Consider the following 19988-nt stretch of genomic DNA (forward strand, 5'->3'; position numbering starts at 1 on the left):
AGCGAGAAGTAGTGAATAAAAAGCGGTTTATCTGAATGGTAAAGGAATGAAAGGCCCGGTAACGTCGAAAACAGAGAAATTCACAGCGTGAATCGAATAAAACATCGGGATAATTATTTTAACACATATAACTTATACATATATACTTTATTATTTAGTTCGTTTCATTTTTGGTCTGTTAATTTTCTTCGATAAATAAAAATTTAATATGATACGGTTAAAATTACAATAATACAGCACTTGTTTTTACAAATATATATATATATATTAATTTTTAAATATTAAAAATAAATAAACAAATATTGTACTATTTTCACGGTAATGAAAGAGTTATATAACTTAAATAAATTATTGTAATTGGCGCAAAATTTCAATGCTTTTTTTTTAGAAAAAAAGGGATTTAAACAATTTCTTTGTGGAAAAAATGGTAATTAGATGAAAAAGGATATTATATTATAAATATTAGACGTCTTGAAACTTGCCACTTTTCTAGAATATGTGATATATCATCTATCAAATGACTGATAATGTTACATAATATTATGGTTTTTGGTGCGTGAAATTTGTAAATTATTATGATTATCACATTTTTACACAATAACAAGGTTTGAAATAAAATTAATTTTCTTCATCGCTCATTATGACGGATGACACATCGCATGAGAGCATTTTAGAACAATTATTTGACTATGGTAAGTTTATTTCCTATATACATGACACAAAATGATATTAGAAACTTATCAGTTAAACACTTATTTTAAAATAGAATATCGTTTGTATCTTTATAATGCATTTATAAAAATCTTAGTCGACAATCTTTTTGTAAAAATTAAGGGGACAATTATTTTCAATTATTTGCACAGTACAATTAGGAGTAGAAAGAAGTTTGGAGAAATTAAAATCAGCGTGTCCTTCTGAAAAGAGAAAACAGAAAAAATCGTGTAAATCTCAGGAAACTGAAGAAGAAGATATAGGTCCTCCCTGTACAGAGCAACGGTCATACATACTTCCTAGTCAAATCTGTCCCAAAACATCTTCTTGCTGTTACATAAAAATGCAGGTACAAAACCAAAATTAAAACAATATCTTAATATTACCATGCTAAACTGATATTATCAGGAGGATGTAGACTTTTTATTATCGGATAATTCTCTGCGTTGTTATTATTCTATCTCTGAATTGCAATCGAATAAGTCCAAATCTTCTTTTCGTATTATATTTTCGATAAATATAGCTTATGATTAAAATTTATTATTATTCATGGAATTAATAAAAAAAAGTAAGAAAATTAAGAAAATTATTGAGTGAAAGTACACATAAAGTAAAAAAGATCAATTATTTATCATAAACATAAAATAAATTATTTTGTAACTGTTATAAATAATTATCTTAATTAAAACGTTGTATGTATTACTTTCAATTTTTTAATTCAAAACTAATCAGAAACTTTTACCATTTCCTGCAAAATGTTTGTGTACCGTCACTGATTAATTTTATTTTTTTCACCAAACTCTTGGCTGTAATAATAATAATTTATTAGGATCCTTATGCCCCGCGCTGTTGTGAGATTAAGCCGCAGCCACCTCCATGTCCTCCTAAATGTCGTCGTCCGCGGCCACGAGAACCAACCTGTGGCTGCGATCTTTGCAAAAAGGACGTCGATAATAAATGCTGTGGTCCGATGGTGGCTTTTCGCAGTGCGATCAACGATTTTTCCAAATATTTCGAGAAAGCATAGAAATTTGTTAGATTTAATCACCTCAAACAAGTTGTAAGTAAAAAGATACTCAAGCAATAAACATATATATCAAAATTTAAAAAAAAAGCATTTGTTGATTATAATAATTAATTACACCGAACTTAAATAAACTTAAATAAATTAACTTAACAAAACGGAAAGGTCTCGAAGGTATTTGTGTATTCTGCGCTAAGACATCAGCGTTCTCATGAATCGAAGCGGAATTATAACAATAAATTGCGCGCGCAGTTATACTTAGCTATTTAGGGGGAAGGTGTTTAAATTTGGGCGTTTCGTGCGCGTTTACTCAGAGCACACTCGTACTCGGCACACCAGCCAACGAGCAATCTTATCGGCGGTAATCGATTTAACGCGATCGAGCACCAGTTGCCCAGGACACGCCCGCTCCAGCCGTTCGAAGTGTCGAAGATCCCGTTGCTTGTACAATGTAAGTCAGATAATTAATAATAATATATTCCCAAATTGGGAGTCGTTCGTTCCTCCCCCCTCCTCCGTTCCCATGACCGTTCATTACCATTTTATGTCGTACTTTCCGTATAATGGAATGACTAATAGTGTAAAAGCTTGTGCATTTGTCATCCTCACTTGAGATAAGCCTGAAGTACTTTGAATGCGATAAAACCACAGTATGTTACACTGCACACACATTTAAGCTGAGTGTCAATCACAAACGAAACGCGTAATCAGGGGATAAATTCGAAACTTTTGTTTATTAAGTAGTAAAACTTATGTGCATTGGAGTCCTTGATTTTACGAAGGCGATCGACACCAGAGAAAAAAAATCGTTAACCAATGTTTCTCATAATTAATGTTCTGCGTGGACAAGGTATTTCTTTCTATTTAATAATAATGTAAAACGGAGAAATATATTTTTTTAAACCATATAGTTTAGCTACGTTTTTTTATCGTTCCATAAAACCCAGTAATAGCGAATTAAATCCATTAATTATTGCGGCAATAAATACGACACACACATAAAGTGGAACTTTCGTTTCTTTAACAAACTAATGTAGTTGACTCTAATTTATTAAATAATTTTACAGTTTTTTTTTCAATAATTTCCAAATTTAACGAATAAAAAAAACAATTTCTCACGATTTCAGGATGTCAGTGTTGACGATTATTCATACTTTACGTCGATATCATTCATTTCAATTCTAGCAAATTCTTATTAAAAGCCATTTTAATATTAGTAACAAATTATTATGCAACGCCAAATTTTAATAATATAATAAATCCCCGACAAATGTGGAAGCCATCGTCAAGTCAAATTAATTATTGTTAGGAGGAAGCTTGTGACAGTCTTTGCGTTCTTTTTTTTTATTTCTAACTTACCATAAATTCCTACTCGGCTCTCGCAGCGATTAGCCTGGAAAATTGCAAAGATAGTCTTGTGGTCTTATCGGATGAATCGGTTACTCATGATGAGTTCCGCTCGCCAACTCGACACCTGTTGATTTACGTGAAGGCACGCGCCTGCCCCTCTGCCGGCCGAGTCGCGCTCTCGATCGATCGTCGCTCGCCGCGACGGCGATACCTCGAACTGCGAGAGATCGCACGTGTGACATGACCGAGGAATCGACCTCGACGAATTGAATCGATTGACATGGTGGACGGCCGGACGTGAGTGCGAAGCGCAACAACGATCTACGAAACTGTATTCGCGCGTTCGAGTCCGAACAACACATTGAACCGGAAGCCACCGGTGCCAGAAGGGCTCGTGCTCCCTGCCTTTGCCGCCGAACGCCGATTGGTAAATTGACAAAGCAAATTTTGTTATATGTAACGATTTTGTCCCGCGACAACGCGCCGGTAATGCGCGTCATCACGTCTTTTCGGCTTGCGTGTGAATCATACCCATCACGAGGAAACGCATTGCGATTCTGGTGACGTCATTCAGATGTCAGTGTGCGGACGTATAATGTGTTAGCCGTATTGAATACTTGAGTTTTTAGGGGCTGAACAAATTGATAAGTTACGATTAAATAATTGTTATTATATGATCTGTATGTCGATAATATGATCTATATATGTATATGTAATTTTATCGTAACAGCTGTTAGTAGAAATATCCCATTTCGTTTGATTTTTGACATTAAAGCAGAGTATAAATTATCTTTTTCATTAGTACAAATACAATAAATTTTGATGTAAATAAATAAATAATATGGCACTCACTTCTCTTTTTCTTTTTAATATTTTTAATTTAATGTAGTAAACGATGTATTTAATATAATATAAAAAAAACTTTGTTGGAGAGAAATCTTTGTGAAATCTTAAAAGAATTTCAGAAATATAATTTTTGTCTCCAAAATAGTATAAAGATAATTAATTCTATTTAATTCTTTATTGATTATTTTGCGATCAATGTAAAATTCAAAAGAATAAAAAAAAATCTTTTTTCTACAATATGCTCTTATTAAAAGTATAAAATTTTAAATAAATAGAAATATTTTATGGCATTTTTCAAACAGTATTGTATTCAAAGTTATATTTACAAGTAATCAGCTACTCATATGTTTATAACATAAAAGGCCTTGAAACAGTTCAGAAATACGAACGCGTGTATTATGCACATATACAAGAAATGCAAACACAAAAGTGTAAAATAGTATTATCAAATATAATTGTTTTCGCATTTAATTAAAAGGAATAAATACGTTCATTGAAAATCAAATTTTCAGCGAGCAAGAGAAATCTGCTTATAAAATATTTTAAAACAATAATAAAAGTATAAAAGTCCAGAAATAATATAAATTTTTATAAATTAAGTTATATATAACTTTAGACTTTAATTAAGCAATGAAAATTAATTTTAAAAAATAAGACCACGGTTTTCTTCAAAATCACACGATTTATTTATCTTCGTCTATCATAAAGTTAAAAATCGTAAAAAAATACACTAATCGCCGCTTTCATTTTTTTTTCTTTTTTTTCTGGTAACCTTTCCTTTTTCTTCAGGTAGATTTGTGAAATTTTTGGATAATGTATATCTTAATATGCGGAAAAATGTTTCTATTCCTGGGCTATCTTAAAAAGTTAACGGTAATTTGTAGCAGGTAGCAGAAATAAACAATCCAATTCCTTCGAGTAATTCGATGACGCAACTGTCCTTACCGTGTAATGAAGAAAATATTTGGGTTTCTACACTTGTTTTTTTATATACAGTTATGTTTGCAGGTAAAATAAATTAACATCTTAAATTTATAAAAATGGTATACTTTAGTTTCAGAGTTCCCTTTAAGTTAGAATAAATAAGTCTTAAAGTTATAGATTTGCCTCGCTTATTTTCAATTAATTAAAGTAAATTAAAAAATACATTTTACTTAAAGTAATTTTTAATCCTCGGAGAAGAGAGAAAGGGACCCTGAATAATATCTGTATAATATAATTCTAAGATTAAGAAGTCTATCTATATTTTCAATATTGCGCCTATTCTCGAAATGTTTGCTTTCGCTTCATTCGTTCTTATGCCGTCGTCCTTATCGCAGGACTGCGATATTAACAGGTTATAACGTCTCAAGCTACAGGATAATCCCGTAGAAGAACCGGTTTTGCCACGTAATATATCTTTACGCGACTTTTTCCTGTTGGTCTCTTAGGAAGCATATTTTGTATGGCGGTGAATATAAACTTGGTTGTATCGTAAGATAGTAAATGTCGTAGCAACGTATTCCCGTGGCAAAAATAGCAGCGTAAAAATTCATTAATTTATGAATGAATAAGATTAAATGAATTTTCTCCATGAATGACGAATAATCACGTAGTAATCCAATGACAAATTCCAATATATCGAATAACTAATATTATCGAGAAAGAAAACTAATATTAATATGCATTAAAAACATATTAATATACATTTATCATAATAAAATAATTATTAATATGCCGAAAATAATGCTTATAATTTTAACGTAATATTATATTAATATTATATTAATATTTCAAAGATGAAAATTAAATATTTCGTTCTTTTAACCACTTTCTTAAACTTCGTATTTTTTTTTTAGTACCTACTCTTCTCTATTGATCTTTCCCGTGTCTCCTCTGCGCCATGAAGTCGTTAACGCAAGAATAATGCCAAAAATGCAGATAAAGAGCGCACCTGCACAAATGTTTGCACGATTATTCACGAGGATCAAAGCGGAGGGCAAGTGTTAGTACGTTTATGAATTTAGCCTTGCACTGGGCAACTGGTTTCCTAGAACTGGTTTCGTATCTCATATAGTAAAAATAAATTCTTCGCTCAGTAGGATCTCCCTAGTAAACCTTCAAAAAAGATACGAGATTTAATAATAATATTAAATAATAATACGATTTTCCATATACTGTAACCTCAAGATCGTGACAGCTGGCAGATGGAAAGAAGCAAAATAGATCCGTGTGCACGAAACGAACGTATTGGTGACTTGTATGTTTGTTTCTATCAGTGATTCACTTTAATCTTCGGTTCAACTTACGTTTTATCTCTTTCAGATGGTTTCCTTCTCCAATCTTTAGATTTTTTTTTCAATATTAGATGTAGAAAAAAACTTATTGAAAAACAAGTTGAACCGAGTGTTACGTCCAGCCTTATGGGATTTTACTCTTTATTCGGTAGGAAGGATATTTCAGGGAGAACAGGTAAGGCAGGGAAGAACGTAACAAAACGTATAGAATTCCCGTAGGCACACAGTTTAAGAGAGGGTATGTGCCTCGAGTCGAACGCACTTTTTATGACTCAAAAATATAGGTCAACGTGCCGATAGGCCCGCTATAACCCGTTTCGAGTCGTACGTTCGTCGGTCCAAGTTTCGAGTCAACGAATTGAATCGCTTTAACTCGGGATCAGACCAGGTGCAGTCTTTGTTCGGGATAGACGAGGTCGTTGTTAATTAAAATAAATGATAAAGTTTCACATAAAATTAACAAAAGTATTTATTCTAATAACAAATAAAAATGAAAATATAAAGAAATACAAATAAGCGCTGAAGTCGTGATTTAACATAATTTGTTGGCTATGAATTTATAAAGATTAAATTATAAGAATGGTTCTAAATAAATTTCGCAAGAGTTTACAATGTTTAAAAATACGCAAAGGGTTATAAAAATAGATTTTCGATTGAGTTTACAAAAGTTTTAAAAGTTTAACAAAGGGTTATTAATAAAATAAAAAAAAACACAAAGGTTATTAATATAAATTTCGGAAGTGTAAAACTAATGGGCAGCTTTTTGTTTGTGAGTTACATTATATCTTAAGTAATTCGGAGAGAGAAGGTTAGGAAAGTGCAGACTCTTGAAAATTAAAACCGTGAATTGTTGTTTGGACTCTCGAACACTAAGGGCGGAATTCGCATACCGGAACGCCCGGTCGGACTCTCGAGCAACAGCCTCTGAATCCGCGCACCGGAACGGCCGGTCGGACTCTCGAATGACCGTCTCTGAATCCGCGCACCGGAACGACCGGTCGGACTCTCGAGCTGCCGGGCTCGCATCCGCAAACCGAGTAAAGAAGGGGGACAAAAAACTCTAAGAGAGAATTATTTATAAATAATAGGAGGGTGTCTTAAAGAATTAAAATGGAAGGGAGATGTTACCATGAGTAACGTAAAAACCAAAGAAATTATGATTGTGGGACTTACTCATTGTTGGTTCTCGAGCAAATTTGTCGGAATCGAATAGATTTCTTGCCCGGATGGAACGGCACTAAAGTCTACTTGCGCACTGATTCTACATGATTACTAACTAACTAACTCTAAAAACGTAACTCTAAAACTTTACTCTCCATTACTATTACTGACTATCTATTACTGACTGCTAAACTCTTATTACTGGTACTTTCATTACTGACTACTATTGCCTACTATTACTAACTGGTATAAAAAACAACTGACTCCCTTCAAGATTTGGTATTATATATATATAGAGTCTTACAAGGGGAGGATCCAGAGATAGGTGGTTCAAATATTCTAATTGGTAGGATTCTTTTTCAGGATTGTGTGGTGGGTGAATTCTAAGTTTTCTTATTGGAGAAATAGTTTTTCCTTTTTGCCCAATCATACGTTAAGTAATCTGTCGAAAGTTTCTCTGTTTCCTCCCACATTCTTTCAATTTTATCGAAGGGATCCGACCTATCGCGTAGGTTATCTTCCCTTTGGGTTTAAGAGATAAATAATTTTTTCTATTGTGCTAGACGCGCTACGGTATGGGTTGCAGATGGAGGAAACGGTTATTTATTTTTTGCTTATGTTTAGATACTTTATTGCTCATTTTTTGTGAGCAAACGTGAAACTTTGCTTAGATCCCATGGTTGTTTTTTGAATTTCTATCTTCAGAATTTATTATTTGTTGACTCAATATTCAAAGGAGTCGGAATTATCTACTTGGTCGTTTCGTCCATCTATGTTTGTTATTACGTTTCTAACAGACTAATCCTAGACACATAAAAATTATCGGAGACCGTTGAAACGGAATTTCTTTTGTAAAATTATTTGTTCCTCTGACGAAGGGAAATCGTGGAGTCTGCCGGACGTAACACGAGATTAAAACCAATTTACATGGATGGACCTTAAGACAAAGTACATAATCCAACGTTCAAACTGAAATTTTGAGAAGTATAATCTCCAACTACTACAACTCTTCGTGAGAAAATAATTTCGGGGCGTTGTATTATAATTTTTCGTAATAATAAGAAGGATTATTTTCACGCTTAATTCCCGAGGAATAATAACCGGGAGGGTTTAATCTCCCCGGGAGACTTCCTTGCTTTCGCCATCCTTGAATCGACAGTCAGCTTTCCGCAGAGGAGATGCGAGGCAGGAGGCGATAATCGATCGTCGCGCGATTTTCGGATTTCTTTCTCTCTCTCTCTCTCTCTCTCTCTCTCTCTCTCTCTCTCTCTCTCTCTCTCTCTCTCTCTCTCTCTCTCTCTCTCTCTCTCTTTGTCGTCTTTCTCCCTATCTTCCCGTGATAAATCCGCGCGTTTGGTATTCATCGAACCGGGTGTGTGACGCGCGAGTTCCTCAGGGTCGCGATCGAGGATCGATTAAGCTTGCGGAGCAGCGGCGACCGAATCGAGCCGCACGAACGCGCGCGCTTCTTCCTCACGATTGGCCGTGCCGCCACGATCGTCGACGGACTTGTTTCTCTCGGCGGGGGTTTGGGTTTTCCTGAGCAGATACAGGCGATCGTTATTTTATGTTCGCTCGCCAGATCGTCCTCCGCAGTAAGCGTTCGGTATTCGTACGAGAGACGTGTTCATTGGACAAGATGCGTACACGTAAGTAGATTCGGCTGATCGGCAAAGAGGAGCCGGACCTGACGGCGGTTTTAACACGCTCGATTTATTTATTTATTTATTTTTTGCTCACGATTGAAACCGGACACGAGCAAAGCGATCGCTATTTTATGAATCTGCGAAATGCGCGAGACAAACATTAAAACTGATGGTTTTATTAATTTTGATGACTTCGGATCTCAAGGCTGTAGACGCGGAAAAGTGACATGTTTTTATTCGTGATATTTGTGATGTTTCCTTATATCCATTTCCAATCAACAGATTGAAAATAAATTTTTTTCAGTGAAAAACGATTGGAAGAATGTTTTGCATCGTAAAGATCGAGTCCAATCGTATTAAAACTGAGAAAACATACTTATAAAGATCTCTAGATTTGTTTTACATTCGTAAAAATATGTTTGTATAAACGTTTTTAAATTGGAAAAGTTCTTAATTGTATATTGTGTATGAAACTTTACATATCACTTTATCTTTTAGACTTTTATGTATATACATAAATATATAAAAGTAATTAACTGGTATGACAATTTGATTGTTCTGATTAGTTTATTTTAACTTGACAGTCACCTCTTTTATTGTTTCGTTTTTAATTCCCCTTATTTTAAAGTCAACGTTTGGAAATCGAAAGCTCTCGAGACTTCGAAAGATTATAGCTTTATCATTTATCTTATTTAACTTTTTATTTATCTTAATTACACTCTGAAAAAATTATATTAAAAATATATTTCAAATAAATAATTTAGGTATTTTAGTATTTATTTATTATAATATTAAATATTTCAATGTTTATTAAAAATTCAATTTTTTTTAAATAAAATATAGATCGTTTTAATGATAGAAGATATATATTAAAACATATACGTTTTCCATATACATATAATATTTATTTTTACAATTACATTTTCTCAAATTTCTGTTCAATCTAATTTGATATACGTTTATTAAAAAATTATCCCTTTATTGGTTAAGATTAGAGGACGCTTCAAAAGATTGAAAATACAAAAAGGAAATAGAATAAAACGGTAAAAGAGAATAAATCTAAAATTGAATTCGTAAATTAGATAGTTCGTTAATTCCTTTCGCGCCAACGAGCTCAAATAGACTTTGCGATACGATTGCCTTTGTAACCACGATAACCTCAAATACTCCCTCCGCGCTATTATCGGATACACAGGTCTCACCGAATATTTTTTTGATACAACGACGACGGCTTATCGATACGCACTGAATTGACGTATCGGCGATAATACTATCCAGCGAGTCGTAATTCTCGACTCGTGATGGTTTGCTCCAAGGTGATCCATGCCGGATACTATTCTCGCTCGGTGTGATTCATTTTCAGAGCTGCGTAGCATGAACTTTTCTTTCATTATCATTTGATTGGTATCGTTACATCAGAATTAACCAGATGTCTTACGTTTATAATACGCGATGTAGTTTGATTAGCTGCGTAGATCTGTACTGGATTCGAACGGTTTCCATATTGCATCGGGCTTGAGTTTTTATCACGGCGAAATAAGAGAAAAAAGAATTTAATAAATTCGAGAAGGAACAATATTATAGCTTTTCTATTATTGCTATTTTGAAATTCACTGCCAATTATGTTCATATAAATCTATGTTATGTTGTATATTCTGTGAAAGTTCACAGTGAATATATAAGAAACATAGAATATCATGGTTTTCTTGTGAATGCTAATTAATCATTGTTTTTTACATACGGTTTTCCCGCTCATTATTTTGCTCGTCGACTTACGTTGTTATTCAACGTTATTATTCATCCTTATAGCGTAAATATATGGAAATAAATAAGATAAAATTTGTTTTAAGAAATAAGATAACTTGCGATTCTTCGTGTTCTCTCTCTTGAATCACAAATACATTAATATTTTTATATTAATGTATTTGTGATTAATTATTTTTAATTATTTTCCACAATTTTGATATGATAATATTTATTTTACTTTATTATGCACAAAACATAACGAATCCTGTAAAATTTTAGCATTCACATCAAATTATTTTATTTCGCGCGAATTGTAATCTAAAATAGTCACATAAATTATAACTCGTACAAACTATCTCCATAAATTTGCAATCCACGACTACGCGACTTGTCTTATATTTTAATTTACATCAAAAGTTATTTAAAAAATTGTTTTCAACATAAAATGCTTTTGTAAAAATTCTGCAAAAATCTTATATGATTATAAAATAAAATTAATGATATCAAGAAAAGAAAAAGTTAAAGAACAAAGAAGAAACTTGAAATTCCAAAAAATTCCAAAATGTGAATAAAATTTAATTCTACTATGTTTATAAGAGAATTGACAATGCGATACGTCAATTATTAAGTTTCGATTATTTCGCCATTTCTATTAAAAATATTTCTCTTTTACAGCAAATTTTTTTCTTATTTCCTCTTGGAAAAACATGAAAATTATTACTACTACTGAGAAAGAAACCGTTGTACACCAAATAAGATTGTATCTTTGTTCGCTTATCCATTGCATACATTTAGTTTCGTCATACATGATTAGTTGTATGTATATAACGCGACGGTTACATTAGTGTTTTAATGGGTTTTTCCCGACAAGGCAGCAGGAAATATCTTCAGTTTAATGGTCTCGCGATATTCTCGTTTGTTATTCTTACTTTATCGTTAAATGCGGTGATATCTCGTGTCACATATTTTTCGATTAATTAATCCTTTACTTTAAATAATTCTGTGAATTAGATTATTATGTGCGCAATATTTTGTAATATTTTGTATATATTTAATGACGTTTAAATTATTTGACAGATTTGCAAACATCAAATTCTTAGAAAATTAAATTTCCGATTGGTTGATTTTACATTGCCAAAGTCTACGTGTGGCAGCATAAAAAAAAATAGAAAATAATAATTCTACGAAATGATTATTAATATCAGTTCTCTCAATCTCCGTAAAGTGATATTATTTTTAATGAATGATATTTTTAGAACAAGTCTTTTGTAAAATTTTAATTTTTCGTGCTTATATAATCTTCTCACGTCATATTTTTATATTTGGTATTTTGAAAAAACAAATTTTATAAAAAATATTTTATGTATTTATTACAAGCATAGCAATGTAACTTGATACAATTTATTTTTAATTTACTAAAATTGCTGCCGCAAGCAACAAGATTTTTTAATAACTTGAGAGATATTGATAAATATTATCGAACAAACATAACTTAACACATTGACATATTCTTTGCGCATGTTAACATATAACAGTACGCAAGCAGTATGTATTTTATATTCTTTTCCGCTATTGTTACGCAACAACATAATTATGTATAGAGTGTCCTAGGTTCATCATCCTCCTTTCAATGATCGAGAAGGCCAAAGAATGGTTATTCTCTTAACATTAAATATTATCAATTCATTTGAAGTAAAAACAACTGAGGAGACTAATGGATTTTAATTGGTACAAACTTCGAAAAAACAGACGGCAAAATATAACGTTTAATAACTTAAAAGAAGATTTATGAAACAATTTATGAAAATTTGTAGACATTAGAAAATGTGCATGTGTATTATAAAAAATTCCACTTGTCAAGATTATAATTCAAGCATTTAAGGAATTGATCTTCAAATTAAATTTTTAAAAAAGATTGAGACAAATGGAAAAAGAAAGACGGTGATCCTTCGATACTCTGTGGAAATATGGTGACTCGTATGGTGACAAACACCTCGATTAACAGTCGCGTTTATCGCTATTTATGTAATTGTCAAACTTTTGCCCTCTGTTAACTCGACAGAACTGGGGTCGCGTATATCTGTTGCATATTTTTCATTATCGCTACTAGTATCGCTGCCCGTATTCTTGTTTGTCGCGGCGTTTCTCGTACGTGTTTCTCTGAAAACTCGGGATTCGTAATCGACTTCCGATTTACTTACGTGGCTTGCGTAGTGATAATTATTCCGCCTTTGAAATTCCAAATTTAAATATTAATCGACGATCTAAATTAAAAAAAGAGAGAATGACGTCTGTGTTCCAAGTATGACTGGAACATATGATTTGTCGAAAACAAATTTATGTTATGCAATTAAAAGAGAAACGGAAAACGATGTTTGGTTTGAGTCATTCATTTTAAATTTTTACACACTTCGAGCTAAACTGAGCAATTATTTATATAAATATTATTTATGTAATCATTCATGGGTTATTCATATAGAAATTTTCTTTGTACTCTCATTTACTTCTAATTTAAAGGAAAAAATTAATTTAGTATCTATTATTTTGCAAATTAATAATAATGGTTAGGCTTATCACTTACGAATATCCATAATTATACACGTAATAATATAACACACTACGTAATTGGATATATATTAAAATCATAAATCATATAATCATAAAATTGCTATTTTCTATGAAAATTATGATGTGTTTAACGTATGTGTAAACATCAAATCAATATGATCTATATAAGAAGATTTAATAATATTAATAGAAAATAATCTTTGCTTCGCCAGTGAATGGGTAAAAAATCAAAAACAGATGAATCATTCAATTTGACTTAACTGGCCAGATATTAAACATAAAAATTATAACATGTAAATATTTTTACATTATTATTCTTAGATACCGTTACGCAATGGTCGCAAATACAAATGTGTATTAATCATCATCTTAACATGCACATATGATTCATTATGACAATTATTTAATTAAAAACAAGGTGATTATAAGGATGATAAAATCAACACGAAAAATATGGTATGGTTGAAAGATGCGCACAAAAATATTTACCTGAATAATTAATTATTAATTAAATTTTTTAATTGATGCAAAGTGAAAAGTAGTAATAATAAATGTTACAGAAACATTCTTTTTCAATGTTAGGATTGTTTTTTTAAATATTTATATTATTAAATAACTACAAGTCTTTGAAAATCCGGTTTTCATGTTTACCAGTTTTAAACTTATCTGTCGATAAACTTTAGTTCATAAAATGTCACTTCTTATTTGCGTTATTTGCATAAAAACATAGTATGTTATTGGTCTTTCAATCATTTCAATCTTCATATCACTTCTTAAAAGACCCGTATATTGTACAAGTACACAATACGTGTACGTACGATTTGTAGCGATATAGTAGTTTAATGTTCACCTTGGACGACATTTTATTTCGATTTGTATGCAACCTTCGAACGCAAGTGTTCAATTTTTGACAATAATTCTATAATACTCAAAGTGATGATCTTTGCAAACGTTATATTTTAACGACACGTACATTAAAATATCGAATTAGTCAAGAAAAGTTTATTTCTTTTTTAAAAAGTGTAAGCATAAATAAAGTACTTGAAAAATGTTATTGTATAAATATAATAATTGTTCAAATAAAGATAATAATTGAACCAGTAAGATAATAATTCTATAATTTTTTTATTACACAATTTTTCTGCAATAACAAAATTGCCAATAGGCAAATAAATTTCACAATAAATTTACTATCATAACTCTTTTCTTTTTGTTATAGTACAAAGAGGTCTTTTGGCATTTTGCCTGTTTGCATCCGTCATGTCTCAGCCAACTGGAAATGACTTGGCCGTTCAGGCTGTCTCTCAGGGCGCCCACTTATTCTCTACCAATTTTGTTAAGGTATGTTAATTAAATTTAAATATTTCTCAAGTTCTATTAGACTCTAATAAAGTAATAGTATCCTTTTTGTATTATTTATTAATTTAATATATTATATGTGGTTTTATCAATAAATTGCGAGAAAATAACTTTGTCCAAACCTATGTGACTAATTTTAACGTACCATTATAAATAATATTATGTAATTAAATTAAACTTGAATAAATAATCAAAGAGAACGTTTTTTTTTCAAATTAATTAATTTTCTGATATTCTGATATTCTTAATGAATAAAGCATTTATAGCGTTAATTTAGAAATAAAACAGCATTTATAATAGATAATTGTCTTCTTTTAGACTGTTGCAAAAGAACAAGAACAAAATTTAATATGCTCTCCCCTGAGTGCCCACATCGCACTGAGCATGGCAGCTGACGGCGCTGCCGGAACTACCGAGGCACAGTTCAAAGATGTTCTCAAGCTTCCAGCCACGAAAGCTCAGACTCTGGAAGGTTATCAGAATCTCATCGATAAATTGAATGTAATTATCGATAAAGCACAAATATTTCATAATAATTATTAAATTACATTATAATCTATTATCCATCGAGCTTTGCTCATATCTTGTGCTGTATTTTGTGACACTCGCGATTGACAATACAATATAATCGAAATATTAGATTAATGAAAAATTACATAAGATTTTTCTTACAGAACGTTGAAAACGTTACTTTGAAGCTTGCTAACAAGCTATTCCTCAACCAAGGCTTTCCAGTGAAACCTGAGTACAAGCAAGATCTTCAGACATACTATCGTTCCGACATTGAGTCGGTAAACTTTTCCGAACAGCAAAAAGCCGTGGATACCATCAATACCTGGTGCAAAGACAACACCAACAATCGCATCGATAACATCATTAGTGCCGGTAAAGAATAACCCGTGCTTTATATTCGCATGCACGCGTCTACTGTGCAATTCTATGATAACAGGAAAAAGTGATTTTCTTACTTTTCGAATTTGAAAATTTAACGTAATTTAAAACAACTAAATTACAAAGAATGTAGTAAATCATCAGAGCATTAAATACTTTCATTGTTTATAGATATTATATCTGTATAGTTAGATAAAGAATCGCTGATGGACTGATGCAAATTTTGAAAAATGCTTATGATAGTTTTTATTATCGATTACAGATGAGGTGAGTGGGGATACTGCACTGGTGCTCGCAAACGCAGTATACTTTAAGGGCAAATGGGCTCACGAGTTCGATCCTAAGGCTACTACAGACCGCCCGTTCCACATTGATGCCAATACCGTAAAGAATGTTCCAACTATGTTCAGGAAAGGCAACTACAAATACGTCGAACTGCCGGAATACGATGCTAAATGCATCGAGCTACCGTACGCGGTAATGTCGCTTTCGTAAATTTACTAAAAAAAGATCTAGTTGAACGTTCGTAATAACTTACTACTTTTCAGAAATATTTTTTCAAATCTCTCCGCGAATCTCTCTTTATGAGTTCAATTTTTATTACCGCAGAACAAAGAGATCAGCATGGTGATCATCCTACCCAATAAAATTGATGGTCTGAGTGCGCTGACTGACAAACTCGAGGAAGTTAGCACGGAATGCAGCACCCGTCTCACTCAAATTTACGAGCGTGAGGTACGAGTATACCTGCCCAGATTCAGGATTGAGAACAAATTGGACCTTGGAAATACATTGTCGCAAAAGGTACGGCAATATTGTTTCGTTGATAATTGATTAGCAAAATAAATGCGACATTGTATCTTACTCGTGATCTTACTGGCTGCAGATGGGTCTTTCTGAACCGTTCAGCAACGGAGCCAACTTTAATGGCATTTCCGACGCACCTTTGAAGATTGACAAAGTTGTGCAAAAAGCTTTCATCGAAGTTAACGAGGAGGGTAGCGAGGCAGCAGCCGTCACTGGTAAGTACACCTTGCTTATGTTCCTTGCACTTGATTGTCAAGCTAAAGGCAGGCGAAATATTATTTTGAAGTTCCAAACATGAGAAACAGTTATCTTCAAATATGAGAATAATACTCATGTCTATTACATCTAACTTTCTTTTAAATATTTTATTATATATATATGATTTGCATTATTTACTTTACTTTTTTATTACTTTATACAGTGTTTTGTATTTATAGTTTTGTAATTTATTTGAACAAAAATTGAAATATTTAATGTAATATTTATAATATAAAAAATTAATAGTAAAAGCGAAAGCAATATTGATTTCGTATCGAGAGCAAGATAATATTTCGCTTGATTTTATTTGGGATACATCGAGATTCTTTTTCGCTTCTGAGAAACTCCGAGAAGTTTCAGGAATTATTCGGATATGCCTGTGCATGTGCAACATTATGTTTATGTTTATTGTGTTAATCGTGTTACAAAATTCCAAATTGCTCGCTCTCGGAGTTTCCGCGGCACGGATGTATGTGACTTTGTACGCTGCCGTGATTTTAAGCTGAGTGTGATAGCTAAATGTTGCTCACATGCTTTTTACATTGACATATTGGCTAGTCTGCGCAATTGTACCTTTCATATTTTTCCATTCTTTTCTGTTTTGTCTTCCTTTATACCTTTATTTTTGCAAACATACTATTGCATTGTTAATAAATGCTTTATCACATGCCGCACCGCAACCGCACTGCAAGTTTGTTTATATTGCACATATTATGTCACATCGCACCTATTATGTTATTATTTCAGACAACGATGCAATAACGTATTGATAATTTATGTGATATATTGTTTCGATGACAATCAGAAATCTTATAATTAAAATTTTACGGTAATTAGAGCGTTCTAGTGTCGCGGCTATATACACTTGATGAATGCTCGTATTTAACTTAAACCTATGATATAATTAACATGATCGCCAATTATGACGATCACATAGCTTGTGTTCGTATCACCAAGCTTTATTTCGGAGAAATGATTGAAAAATTTTATTAGAAAACACAATATTCAAAATCTTGAAATCTTTAAACACATTGTTGCATTGAAATTGGACTTTATAAATTTTCGCAATTTATTTTTTATTATAAAATTTATAAAAGAAAATTGCGTGAGTGATTGGTGAAATAACAGAAGCTCAAAACTGTCGAATTGTGCAAAGTTAAATTGGACTTTTAACTCATCACGACGTTAAATCATCTTTGACAAATTTAGAATACGTGTTTACACAAGACATTATTGGGGAATTATGTGATTCACGGTTCACGACGATAAGGATACTTAATGCTGTGTTTGTGATAGCTACGCGAATACGAAACAAAATTAGCGCTGCAGTGAATAGCAAATAGAGTCCAATTCATTTTATTGGAACACGTTAACCATAATAACAACTTGGTTTAACGAAAGTTGCTTACAATGAGAAAAAAAGAGAGAGGAAAAGATGACAAATTCTCAAGAAGAAAAATCCTTCGAACCTTTTATAACTACTTCGTTATGAGAGGCATGAATAATAAGTAAGATTCTCTACACGATGCTTTATTCATCAATCGGACTACGAATCTACTACATGAATTATTTTGTAACATTGTAACAACAAAGTGGATCGCGCTTTTCCCCGATTCGACGCATCCGATAACAAAACTCGAATACATCTGATAAAATAGAATTGTTTAAAATCATTTTTATTCGATTAATGAGAAAAATGATGGAAAAAAATACAGGTGTAATGATAAACCCATGATATATCTTGGCTTGGACTATTAAAAAAATTAAACTATCTTTTAAAAGAAAAATACAAAACTAATATAACACAATTTTCATTGCTTGATTTACGACTCGCTCACTGATTCCATAAACTAACGATATATATTTCATAGCGGTACTAAAAATTCTTTCTTTTCCCTGCACTCTCAACTCTCTACGCTCTAATCAAGTCCTGGCATGAGGGCTAATACCCAATCAATAATACCTCGTGCGAGCATTTCACACGTATCTGACCATTTAAGAGCGCACCCAATCATTGAAACGGATAATTGATACAAGAAATAATCTTCTGGCAGGTATCTCTGTCAGACCTCTTTCGGGTACTTGGAAACCGGTGGAGCCTATTATACTTCAAGTCGATCATCCTTTCCTGGAGATCATTAAACTGAACGGCGTCACGTTATTTGTAGGGCAGGTCGTGTGGTAGTGATAATTTGATTATTTATACCTTTTCGCGTAACAGAAATTAGCAATTAGTGCCTTTTGTATGTTATTATGCGTGTGCAATATTTTTTTTTACTTATATATTTTTATTATACACTATTAATTCAACAATTTTCTAGCTGAAAATGACAATATTACACGACAACGCGTGCGATTAATAGTAAAGACGTGATTTATGATCAATGAAGTATATATATCTTTTATATAAAATATAGTATATCTGATGTATGGTATGTCGTGAAATGTATAACATGTAAACCATGACAATATTTGTATAGAATATTTGATAGAAATTAAATTTTTAAAAAATTTGTAGCGGCTCTTTTAAATTAGATGCGGTTAGATGTACAAATTCGAAAATTTGCGAATTTTGATAACGAATTTAAGAAGATGCACGATTATTATTCAAAAAGTCTTTCTTTTAATTTATGACACATGTTATGTGATATGTAATGAATTTTAATAGACTTTATTTTATATAATGTAAAATCATAACACATAAATGGATTGTCTAATTATATATAATTATATAATCTTTAATTATAATCATTCTAAAAAAATAAGATTCATATACGGATAATATGTAATCGTTAGCCATTTCAATGATTAAATGCATCGATAGGAACATTGTGCAAATATTGCACAATTATAGTATCATGTGACGAACATTTTTTAATACATAGTTACATTTGACGCTATAAGCCCTGTCAGGCAAAATGAGATAAATTTAAGTTTGAGATCAATATTTTACAATTATTTTAAAAAACTATCTTTATTCTCCTTATTTAAAATGTTGCTCTGCTTAATGTGTAATATTTTATGTTGCGATACATACATTATAATTTAGGAATAATCATGCATTTTTGTAAACATGTATTTGGATTCATTAAATTTCTATTTTATATACATAATACAGTTAAAATATTTTTTTAATTATTAAATACAAATAAACAAAATATAAAGAACTTGATAAGATAGTCTTAACTCGTTGTATTGACTTGTTTCTTAATATTTAATAATTATTAAATAATTTCTTTTCTAATTTTGCAAATATACCATATACTAAGATATTTTGCTATATCGTTTTCCATAAATACTATTTCTAAACAATTATTAATATTTTAGATCAATATTTTTCTACAT

General features: G+C 31.6%; 2 protein-coding genes and 1 long non-coding RNA gene across 25 annotated transcripts in view; all 3 read left to right on the plus strand.

Annotated features, from left to right (window-relative positions):
* The first annotated feature begins 135 nt into the window (after window positions 1-135).
* Window positions 136-1825, plus strand: LOC105838225 (sperm mitochondrial-associated cysteine-rich protein). The gene is made up of 3 exons (XM_012683626.3): window positions 136-692; window positions 864-1060; window positions 1541-1825. The coding sequence occupies exons 1-3, from the start codon at window positions 641-643 to the stop codon at window positions 1736-1738; spliced, it is 447 nt and encodes a 148-aa protein (XP_012539080.1). The 5' UTR covers window positions 136-640; the 3' UTR covers window positions 1739-1825.
* Window positions 1826-2072: 247 nt separating this feature from the next.
* Window positions 2073-19988, plus strand: part of LOC105838223 (antichymotrypsin-2) — a 37055-nt gene continuing 19139 nt past the window's right edge. For 18 of the 23 annotated variants that reach the window (XR_004963725.1, XM_012683611.3, XM_012683613.3 and 15 more), the window contains exons 1-7: window positions 8861-9017; window positions 14548-14669; window positions 15006-15188; window positions 15362-15572; window positions 15841-16055; window positions 16188-16382; window positions 16465-16600. Coding sequence is in view for 22 of the 23 variants with exons in the window: in XM_012683611.3 (XP_012539065.1) it covers window positions 8936-9017; window positions 14548-14669; window positions 15006-15188; window positions 15362-15572; window positions 15841-16055; window positions 16188-16382; window positions 16465-16600 (1144 nt within the window). In the remaining variant the exon portion in view is untranslated. Of the gene's footprint in view, window positions 2187-2536; window positions 2586-3358; window positions 3513-5769; window positions 5916-8860; window positions 9018-14547; window positions 14670-15005; window positions 15189-15361; window positions 15573-15840; window positions 16056-16187; window positions 16383-16464; window positions 16601-18697; window positions 19258-19988 lie in introns of those variants that run through there. The other 5 variants (XM_036288511.1, XM_012683622.3, XM_028190678.2 and 2 more) reach the window with 5 other exon arrangements.
* LOC118646162 lies at window positions 5922-6283 on the plus strand. The gene is made up of 2 exons (XR_004963726.1): window positions 5922-6170; window positions 6236-6283. It is a non-coding gene; the product is annotated as an uncharacterized LOC118646162 (long non-coding RNA).

The sequence above is a fragment of the Monomorium pharaonis genome, chromosome 6 (genome assembly GCF_013373865.1).
Source record: "Monomorium pharaonis isolate MP-MQ-018 chromosome 6, ASM1337386v2, whole genome shotgun sequence".
Lineage (NCBI taxonomy): Eukaryota > Metazoa > Arthropoda > Insecta > Hymenoptera > Formicidae > Monomorium > Monomorium pharaonis.